Source organism: Pelodiscus sinensis, chromosome 9, assembly GCF_052426305.1.
Source record: "Pelodiscus sinensis isolate ZL-2025 chromosome 9, ASM5242630v1, whole genome shotgun sequence".
In the NCBI taxonomy this organism is placed as follows: Eukaryota; Metazoa; Chordata; order Testudines; family Trionychidae; genus Pelodiscus; species Pelodiscus sinensis.
The window spans coordinates 372,202-382,747 of record NC_143060.1 but is presented as its reverse complement, the minus strand read 5'-3'; the positions used below and the strand labels follow the sequence as shown (position 1 = coordinate 382,747).

General features: G+C 57.1%; 1 protein-coding gene across 3 annotated transcripts; it reads right to left on the bottom strand.

The window, feature by feature from the left end:
• Positions 1 to 348: 348 nt before the first annotated feature.
• Positions 349 to 9,473, bottom strand: TMEM125 (transmembrane protein 125). 3 transcript variants are annotated; one of them, XM_006120077.5, is made up of 2 exons: positions 9,286 to 9,473; positions 349 to 3,234 (listed from the first exon to the last, which is right to left on the bottom strand). In XM_006120077.5, the coding sequence occupies exon 2, from the start codon at positions 2,956 to 2,958 to the stop codon at positions 2,296 to 2,298; it is 663 nt and encodes a 220-aa protein (XP_006120139.1). In that variant the 5' UTR covers positions 2,959 to 3,234; positions 9,286 to 9,473; the 3' UTR covers positions 349 to 2,295. The 3 variants fall into 3 exon arrangements, with proteins under 3 accessions (XP_006120139.1, XP_089636485.1, XP_089636484.1); XM_089780359.1 differs by lacking the exon at positions 9,286 to 9,473 and adding an exon at positions 8,958 to 9,156; XM_089780358.1 differs by lacking the exon at positions 9,286 to 9,473 and adding an exon at positions 3,388 to 3,675.
• Between the last annotated feature and the right edge of the window lie 1,073 nt (positions 9,474 to 10,546).

The window sequence follows — 10,546 nt, the reverse complement described above, 5'->3', positions numbered from 1 at the left end:
GAGCGGGACCAGGCTCATGGCAGCTGAAGCCTGATGCACGCAGGCTGGCGTTACGTGAAGGAGGATGTGCACAGGTGAGCAGGCTGGGGAAGATGTGGGGAGAACAAGCCCAGGTGTCTGAGGCACAGGTGACAGGTCTGGCCCTAGGGCCTTGTTTCTGTTCAGGCTTTCCTGTGCCGTGCTTGCTCCTCCAGGAGCCTGGCTTGAAAGCGCTGTCAGACTAACCTCGGCCATAACTCAGCCCTGCCCACACTCCTGATTGAGCCTGGTCGGTGCAGGGCACAGCTGGCAGTGAGCAGCCCCGGGCGCAGCGCTCCTGCAGGAATCCAGCACACGTGCCAGCCGCAATGTCATTCCAGTACTTTATTGTATTTGTTCACACAGCACAGGGAGCACAGCGACCCACAGTGAACGGCACTAACACTTATGCCCTAGGAGGGCTCGTTGCTGACTCCGGGAGACCTGTCCAGGGTGGCATCTCCTCACTGGCTTTTGTCAAGTGGCTGTTCAAGTCTTAGTGCAAGTGTGAAATGTACAATCTGGCCAGATCTGCCTAGGCACCTGGGGGCCACAAACAGGGCAGAGTGAATGAAGGGGTGCAAAGATACAGACCTGTGAGCACACAGCAAGGTGCCTCTACACAGGCATGCAGGAGGGTCTAGCTGCACAGACAGGCAGGCTTGGACACACGCACGTGCAGGAACCGTAGCAAGCAATGGGGCATGGCCGCACACACACAGGCAGATGTCTCCAGCCATGGGGCTATGGCTGAGCTGCAGCGTTGGCTGCTGTCAAGTGGCCACGCGTCTATTCCCAGTTCTGACATAAGCAGGGTGTGACCTAGAGCAAATTGTTTCTGCTCTGGCCTATGTTTCCCTACCTGCCCTTAGTCCTGTCTGTGCTGGCCTGGCTTGTTACTGCATGTGTAGCGCTGGCTGTAGTCTCTGCTGCACTCTGAGTGCTGAGCTAACAAAAGGCTGCTTTGACAGCTGTGTGCTGGTGACCGTAGGGTAGGCAGCACTGGTGGGATCTGGCGCCGGGGGCTTAGCTCCTACCCTCGCTAGTGACAAAGAAGAGGAAGGAAACAACAGTAACGGACACAGCCGCTGCTCACCTCAAGGGCAGAATGACAGAGCAGGGCCGACAGCACATGGACCAGGACAGCGACTAACAGCATGAGCTGTCCTGGCTCCATGCCAGTAACTGATCCGCAGAACAACACGGGGCAAAGAAGGAGGGAGCAGGTGTGACAACCAAGCCCGCATGCGGGAATTCTCACTACGATCTCACGGCATAAAGAGCAGCACGGTTTGGGGCTGCACCCGGCCGTAGCAGGTGCCAGAGTAAGGGGGGACTAGTTCTTTATCCAGCACGACTGTGGCTTTTGTACAGTTGCTCCTTTAATGCTGCGCGTGGTCTGGGAACCCTTCCCCTAGTATCTGCACCATGAGGAGACTTCAGAAAAGAGTCTGTGGTCGGGGCAGAGAAGACAAAATTGGGGGAGTGGCTGAGCAGTCTAAATCTGCCTAGTTCGGATCAGGGCCGGCCACTCACACATTCTCCCCCCGGCCCCCACAAAAAGTCATCACCCAGACAAACACATTTCTGTCCCTATCTAGCACTTACACTCATCTGTGCTACACACCCCTTCTACCTACCCTGTGTGCACAGCTGTCCACGTGCCCCGAGTCACGCCGTGCACCGTCCCATACCCCTCCGGCTGCTCGCCCTTCTGGGGGTGAGGCTATGGTGCCCCACTGAGCTGCTGGAGGGACGCGTGGCATGGGTCACCCTGGCAGGCTTAGCATCTCAGGGACACGTGCCCAGGCTCTCAGAGGCAGTGCCTGCTAGGGCTTGGATCCCGAAGGAGCAGCTCTACCCCAGAGCTATGGAAGCCTCTGCCAGCAGCAGCCAGCCTGCCAGACAGCAGAGACTCACATGAGAAACATTGCTTTTGCTCCAGACACATCAGGGTCTCCCCAGAGCAGCGAGGGGTTCTCAACAGGGCCAGGACATGCTCACCTTCCTCTTCAGTCCTCAGAGCAGGGACTGCAGTGTGTCCAAGGGATGCAGAGCTGGAGACTTTGCCTGCTACTTGGAAAGTTAAATCGAATCAACCCAGGAGCTGCATACTCCTTGCCAGGGCTCAGGCCAGCTGGCCTGAGTAACGTGCAAAGGCCGGCTGCCGTTGGGTCAAGGCAGCGTGCAAATTTCTGCTCTTCCCTGGGTGAAGAGGGGTTGGCGCATGGCCTTGCCCTGCCTCACATTGGCGGTGCTCCGGGGGCCTGCCCAGGCCTAGATCAGGTTGGCCATGCTGGAGGTGGTGGCGAGCCGGTGGTTGTCGGAGAGCCGGCCGGAGATGGTGAAGATGCTCATGTCATCTGTGTCCAGGCTGCGGGGAGCCCCGGGGCAGCAGGAAGCGCTCAGCTTGTAAAGTAGCAGGCACAGCATAACGGCAACCCCTGCCGCCATGAGGATGATGCCGCTGGTGAACATGCTGGCCAGAGGCCGGGCCGGGCTGAGCTGCATGGTCGTGGTGGAGAGGACAGTGAGGACCATGCCACAGACCAGCAGCACCAGGGCACTGAGCAGCAGCACCACACAGTCTGAAAAGCCTCCACTCTTCAGCAGCTGGATCTGGCTCCTGCTCTGGATGCAGTTCATGTCCTGGATGGCAGAGCTCAGAAGCTGCTTCAGCAGCACCAGGAGGGCCAGGAGGCAGAGGGTGGTGCCCACCGCCAGCCGCCACTCCCCGGATCGGCTGCTGGTGCTGTAGAGCAGGACAATGCCCCCCACCCCACAGGCCAGAATGAGCACCACGGCAACCCCATAGCACAGGATGGATTTCTTAGGGTCCTTGAACCACCACAGCTCCACATGCTCCTCAAGGATGTTCCTCTGGATGTGGCCAGCATTTGCCAGAGGCCTGGGCGCAGGGAGCTGCGCCAGCTCGGGCATGGTGGGGGCTGGAGGGGCTGGGCAGGGAGTGCTGCAGTGATCCCAGGGGCAGCCTAGCCGGGGCACTCAATGCCTCAGCAGCTGTGAAGGCTGCAGCATTTCCCTGCTCGGTTTGTGCCCGATGCCTGTGGCCGCTGTCGGTCAGAGCTGCAGTACGGCGGGGGTGCCCATCACTGCGTCAGTGCCTTGCAGGAGAGACTGGCTGAGGGAGAGGCTGGACTTTGTGCGGTGAGCTGAGGTGCCGCTGGATGGGCCCCAGGCCAGCGGCTGGTTCATCTGGAAAAGGCCAGAAAAGAACAGTGTCACTGAGCAAAGCCCCTGCTCCCAAACCCCTCCACCCACACCTAGTCGCCAGGGTGGGGGGTCAGAGACATGCCCCAAATCCCACCCCTGTGGCTCAGGCCAGGCCCCCTGCTGAGTTCTACTCACTGGTGTTGCAGTCTGGCCATCTCTGTTCAGTGATGCCGATCTCGGGGGAGACGGCCACTGTGGGGCTCCCGTCCCTCCAGACACACTGGCTCAGGGCTGCTCCAGTGTCCCTGCTCGCTGCTCAGCAGGACTGCGACTGCAGCTGGACGCGGGCAGCACAGACAGAGGCAGGGCCCATGCGGTGATAAAGCCTCATTCACGGCCCCAGCCTCACATGCTCCCTCAGCAGCAGCTGCCTCTTGTCACCAACTGGCTCCCCAGCCCCGCCTGACAGCAGAGGGAAGGGTCCAGGGCTTAACTCTTGCGTGGTCGCCCTTCCCGGGGAGGGACTGAAATGGAGCGTTGAATTGGCTGCGCCTTTCTGCTGCCGCAGCCCGAGCCCTGGGTCGCTGTCAGCCCAGCCTGGATCTCGGCCCCGGGGACAGTAACAGGTCCCACAGATGCTGCCCCACACACACATAACGTGTGCTCATGTCTGCCCCTCGCCCCCCCCACTACCTGACAATGTGCACATGGTGGCTGCGCCCTACAAGTCCCCTGCATGGCCTGTGGTCTTGCTGCACACTCACCTACACCAACACACGTACAGCATGTGGGCTGTGCAGGGGAAGCTATGCTCCTGCTGGATTTGATTATGCAAATAAGCCCCCACCTCACCCTGCCTCGCTTTTCCCTGTCACTTCAGTCTCTTGCTAGGGACGGCTGTGCCCTCCTCCCTTAGCTCTAGGGCAAAGTCGCTGCACTGCTAGCAGGAACCACCTGCATTGCTGCAGCAGTGGATTCACAGCATGTGAAAGGCCTCGGTGGGTGTAAAACCAGCATGGGGTGTGCCAGGAAAAGGGGAACACGCCCGTGCCATGGAGGGAGCGGGTGCCAGGTATGTATTGGGCGATGCCTTTGCTCAGTTGTGAACAACTTGGGGCCCATGGGCAAGTCTAGGCACATAAACTGATTAAATGATGAATTGATACGCCTTGGCTTATCAGTTACCACTAGCTGCTGTGAGCTGCTGCCGCTGGTCTTAAAAGCGTCTGGGGATGGAGATTCCACCACTTCCCCAGGGCTTCACCCCCCGCCTAGGGAAACAGTTTTTCCTAATCTCCCACCTAGACCCCCCCACTGCAACTTGAGACCATTGCGCCTCGATCTGCCATCCGGCACTACTGAGAACAGCCTCGCTCCAGCCTCTGGAACCTCCCGTCAGGTAGCTGAAGGCTGCTCGCCAATCCCCCCTCTCTCTGCTCATCTGCAGACTAACTAAGCCCAGTTCCCTCAGGTGCGCCTCAAAAGTTACGTTGCCCACTTGCCTAATCATTTCCATTGCCCTCCTCTGGACTCACTCCAGTGCAGCCATGTTCTCTTTGCAGTGGGTGGGAGGGGAGAACTGGAGGCAAAACTCCAGATGTGGCCTCCCCAGACCCGAATAAAGGGGACGAATCACTTCCCTAGAGCTGCTGGCAATGCATCTCCTACTATGCTAGTTGCCTTCTTGGCTACCAGTGCACCCGTCGATTCCTGTCTAGCTTCTCATCCATTGTAAACCCCAGGCCTGTTTCGGCACTCGAACGGGGCCTTCTGCAGTGTGCTGTCTGCCTGGGACCAAAGGGCATGAGCTCATAGAAACTAACTGCCCAGAGCTATACTGCAACAAGGAATTGTCTCGCCTGGCACTCTGCCTGCCCTATAAACAGCACCAAGCCCCTGTTACCTTGGGGCTGGGGTCCCCCATTGCCTCCTAGGGTCAGTCTTGAGGGCCTTTCCAGACTAAAGGGCTAGGCTGAGCTCACTGCATACAGTTAACCTCCTGGCATTGCTCTGTTTGCCCTGCACACGCGCCCAGTGCACGACCCTGTCATCCAGTTCTATGTCAGGGCGTCTCTACACCGCTCCTCCCTACATGCCAGGGGCTCTGTGTAGGCCCCCCCTCCAGTGCCCCCATAGACGTCACTAGCCCCTTACAGCCCTGAACTCTCTGCAGGAGCTAGGGGAGGGGGCTGAGCTAGGGATGGCAGAGCATAGCCATGTAAATGGGTTACCAACTGGCTACACAGCTACACGTGGCTCCCAGTCCGGCACCTGGGGGCTGGCTGCTGCCCTCTGTGTAACCACATTTCTTCATAGGCACTCACGCTCCTTTTAACAGCCCTCCAGTGGGTTCTGCTGCAGCCCAAACAGTGGCCACGTGAGGCTTCTCTTCAGCTAGGCCAGGTGGCCAGCGAGCCAGACACTGCCTGACCGTGTCAGGGCAAACGCTTCCACGCTCTGGCCCCGACTCGCTGGAGCATGAGGTCACTGCTAAAGCTATCAGCACAACAGCCATTGTTCAGGGCTCACCACAGCCGGTCACATGGCAGGGCCGATGCAGAGCGCTGCTGCTGAGGCACGTCGCTAGTTGAATTGCTCAACCTTTGCTCTGTGCTAAGCCCCTCCTGCGCCTGTGGACCTTGGACGCTCCTGGGCACGACAGGCTCCAGAACACGGGCGGTCCCAGAATTTGTGCAGGGTTCAGTGACCATGTTCAAAACAATTATAGCCCTGCTGTGCTTGCCCAGGCCCAGTGCTGTTGGTGACTCATTTTAAGAGGGATAAGGGATCTTTTGGAAAAGGCTTTATTTTCCAAAAGATCCGCGTCTAGACTGGCGCTTTTTTCCGGCAAAGCTCTGAGCCGGAAAAAAGCGGCAGCCATTTTTATGCTAATGAATCGGGGGGGGGGGGGAATTTAAATCCCCGCTTCATTTGCAATTGCGATATGTCTAATTTGCATCCCTTTTACGGAAAAGGGATGCAGTCTAGACACAGCCAGTGTGTGCACTGGGTGGGTTAGGAGGTATGCCCCTGGAAGGGAAATGTGCTCCCCTCTGCAAGGGCCTGGCTGATGCCAGGGGGACATTGCGCAGCTGGCTAGCTTAGATGGGGCTGAGCAATGCAGGGATGCTGTCAACTTTGAGGCTGTGTCTAGACTGGCAAGTTTTTCCGCAAAAGCAGCTGCTTACACTGGCCGCTTGAATTTCTGCAAGAACACTGACGTCCTACTGTCTGAAATCAGCGCTTCTTGCGGAAATACGATGCTGCTCCCGTTCAGGCAAAAGTCCTTTTGTGCAAAGCTTTTGTGCAAAAGGGCCAGTGTAGACAGCTCAGATTTGTTTTGCGCAAAAGCGCGTCTAGATTGGCACGGACGCTTTTCCGCAACAAGTGCTTTTGCAGAAAAGCGTCCGCGCCAATCTAGACGCGCTTTTCCGCAAATGCTTTTAACGGAAAACTTTTCCATTAAAAGCATTTGCAGAAAATCATGCCAGTGTAGACGTAGCCTGGGCATCTGACCGAGAGCTCCTTGCAGCCTCAATATGATCTAACACCCAGCCACAGAAAGCCCACTGCCACCAGTACCAGCACTGCATGCCTGCCTCTGGATCACAGCCCCGTGTCCCTCGCTGGGCTCTAGGCACAGAGCCACCACTCCCCAATGCACCTTGCACGTAGCTTCCTTGATGCCTTTGAACTGAGTCACTAGTTGCAGGTGCGTAATGCTTCACCTTTGTTTTTCACTTTGTTGTCACCACATCAGACTAGTCTGCTTGGGCCCAGGGGAGTGGAGGGGTGTGAGGCCACTCGCCACCTCACTGGCAGGCACCTTCCTTCTGCAGTAGACTGGCAGTGCTGAAAAGCTCTTTCTCTCTGCAGCCATTGCCCCTGCCCCCGACAAGCCCAGGATGGAATAAATAAGGACCCAGATGCTCTGTCCTCATAATGAACCATTAGACCATGTTGCTCCATGACCCTTGTATTGAGCTCAATACCTGCTGTTTGACTGCAGACTTTGACTTCATTGTTTCCAGATTTAGACCATAAGAGCGGCCAGACTGGGTCAGACCAATGGTCCATCCAGCCCAGTATCCAATCTGCCCACAGTGGCCAATGCCATATGCCTCAGAGGGAGTGAACACAACAGGTAATCCTCACGTGATCCCACCCCTGTCACCCACGACCAGACAAACAGAGGCTAGACACCATTCCTACCCATCCTGGCTAATAGCCATTGATGGACCTAACCTCCATGAATCTATCTAGCTCTTTTTTGAACCCTGTTAAAGTCCTAGCCTTCACCACATCCTCTGGCAAGGAGTTCCACAGGTTGACTGCGCGCTGAGTGAAGAAAAACTTCCTTTGGTTTGTTTTAAACCTGCTGCCTATTTACACATGGGACAGGAAGGCACAGAGGCCTAGACTCCATAGAGTGAAATATTTCAGTGCAGATAGTTCAGTTGTTGAAATCACAGAATCCCAGGGCTGGCAGAGACCTCAGAAGGTCATTGAGTCCAACCCCCTGCCCAAACCAGGAACAACCCAACTAAATCTTCCCAGCCAGGGCTTTGTCAAGCTGGGACTTAAAATCTCTAGGGATAGAGGGATAAAGTCTATTTTTGGTACGGTCTCCCACTTAGCTCTTGCCAGCAAGTTAAGGAAGTATGGATTGGATAAATGGACTGTCAGGTGAATAGAAAGCTGGCTAGATTGTCAGGCCCAATGGGTCGTGATCAATGGCTTGATATCTGGTTGGCAGTCGTTTTCTAGTGGAGTACTCCCGGGCCAGTTCTGGGGCTGGTTTTGTTCAACAGCTTTATTAATGACCTGGCTGAGGGGATGGATTGCACCCTCAGCAAGTTTGCGGATGACACTAAGCTAGGGGGAGAGGTAGATACGCTGGAGGGCAGGGACAGGGTCCGGAGTGACCTGGACAGATTAGGGGATTGGGCCACAAGAAATCTGATGAGGTTCAACAAGGACAAGTGCAGAGTCCTGCCCTTGGGACAGAAGAATCCCAAGTATTGTTACAGGCTGGGGGCCGACTGGCTAAGTAGCAGTTCTGCAGAAAAGGACCTGGGGATTACAGTGGATGAGAAGCTGGAGATGAGTCAAGAGTGTGCCCTTGTAGCCTAGGGCTAGCCAGCTGGGCTTCAATTGCTGGGCTGACGAGGGAAGGGGGCTCTTCCCCCGACTCCAGTCTGGCACTGCTGACTACAGATGCTGGGTTTGAAACATATTTGGTACAGACCTGGATGGGGAGGAAGACCCTGCATACGTGGGCTCTATGTCCCCTCCCCCAAGTGAACCCTCCGGGCATCAGGGCTTGGGGTTGGTCCCCAACGGGAAGCTGCTGAGGGCGGGAGAGCCATGACTTGCTAAAAGCTCTGCACTAGGAATTGCTGGGGGACGTTCCCTGGTCTGTGCTGTACCTGTTGCTTCGTCTCCTATGGATCTATGGCTGGATCAATGGAGTGTGTGGGAAATAATATCATGGGCCTAGAGTCGCACAGGGGTGTGACTAGGGGCCAGGACCTGGGGGAGACCAGGACCTAGGGGACAAATGGGACTGGAGGGGCATTCAGGAAACAGGACCCCAGGTGGTAGCTAGACTAGGACACAGGTGGCGATGGGGGAGGCAAGCAGCATAGGCATTGTGTTAAGATGAGCTGGAGGCTGGGAGGCAGGCACAGCTGGGGTGCGGGAAGAACACAGGAGAGCTGAGAGGGGAAGGAGGCTTAGGTCAGGGGCAGGGGAATGCCACTTACCTGGTTGCCACCCACCTGGGGGGGCAGCTGGGTCCCTTTTCCAGAGGAAGGCGACCATGGGCAGCTGCACACACAGCTGATGTGCATTGCAGCTTTGTGCTAGGACTGTCACCACGCACAGGGCACGTTCGCCTGCATGGCGGCAGCGGAGTGCGGGAGAGCTCATGCCCGGCTTGCTCCGACTCTGCCACCCTGGCCCCTGGACTGCAGGAGGCTGCCGCTGCGCTTGCCTCTGCCTGTCAGGGAGCAGCCAACAGCCCCTGCCCAGGGGACGAGCTGGAGCGGGCGCACCCCCCAGCGCGCACAGGCAGCCACAGGTTTTACTCACCCACAGCTGACAAGCAATCGCCTCACTTCAGGCACCACGCTGCCCCTCCGCCTCTGCCCAGCTGCCAGCCAAGGCTGCGCCCCACGTTCCTGCCATTGGCCTCAAGCTGACACAGCAGCTCCTGGGATGTGGCCCAAGGGTGGAATCTGGGCTCTTCCCTTCCCTCAGCAACTGCCTGCCAAGCCACAGGTTTCATTTCCAGCTCCCCTTTCCTGGCAGGCCAGGCAGCTCCTGCTGCTGATATTCTGCAGCAAGCCCCTCCCTTCACGGGGCCTGAGACAGGTACATTCCCCAGCAGGGTGGTGTCCAGTACAACCTGTTGGCCTGGAAGCGTTTCCAGGATGACTGCGGTGCATGGTGTCACCTCCCCCACCCAGCTCTCCCCTTTCCTGCCTGGCTCAGGTGAGAAGCAGCAGCAGCTGTGGAGCGTGGTGAACAGGTAGAACAAGGCTTCTGGCTGAGCTGGCAGCACCAGGCAGGGTGACCAGAGTTCAACCAATCGTGCGAACAAGGCATCTCATGTTAACTCGTGTCACCGGCTGAGCAGAGACATTGGCCACCTTCAGGGCTGGCCCTTTACTGGGTGCGGTGATAGGCAGGAAGCCAGGCCAGGCCAGAGACACTGAGCCATTCCCAGCTTGCTCTTTTCTCCTGTGCCACAGATGGTTTCTCCTCTGGGCAGTCTGCCTGCACTCCCGCTCTGGGGAGAAAGCAGCAGAGGGCTGGGGTCTCCAGGCACGCAGCCCAGCAGGTAGGGAACAGGAGATAGCTCGGCCTGCTCAGCTGGGAGCAGGGTCTGCAGAGGTCTGGGAACCACAGTTTGTATGACGGGGCGGTGGGCGGAAGCTTGAGGGCAGGATAATCTACAACGCTCTTAAAGAACACGCGTGTACCAGGCTGGATAATTGGTCTGTGTAAAACATTATTTTCTGACTGATTTTATGAAACTGTTGGGTTATTTAATGCCACAGTGAATACGAAATCATCCATCTGCTAGCAGGGCTGGTGCCACCTGCCTCGCACTCCAGGAATAACGGAGGTGTGGTAGCCTGGAGTGTCTCCTATTCAAATACAAACACCTTTGGACAATGAGTTAGGCACTGTCTAGTTAAAATGATCCTGCTAGGTCAGCTGGTACCTGAGAGATCATCGCGCCGTTGGGGGAGGCTAGAGGGGGTTTTGTGGCAGATCAGGTGAGTCACCTGCTAACACGTATCACAGGCGCTGGCTTCCTCTGGGTTACGGGGGGTGCCCAAGTCTC

Excerpts from the sequence above, each read along its gene's own strand:
- TMEM125 (XM_006120077.5), bottom strand. The coding sequence starts at position 2,958 with ATGCCCGAGCTGGCGCAGCTCCCTGCGCCCAGGCCTCTGGCAAATGCT.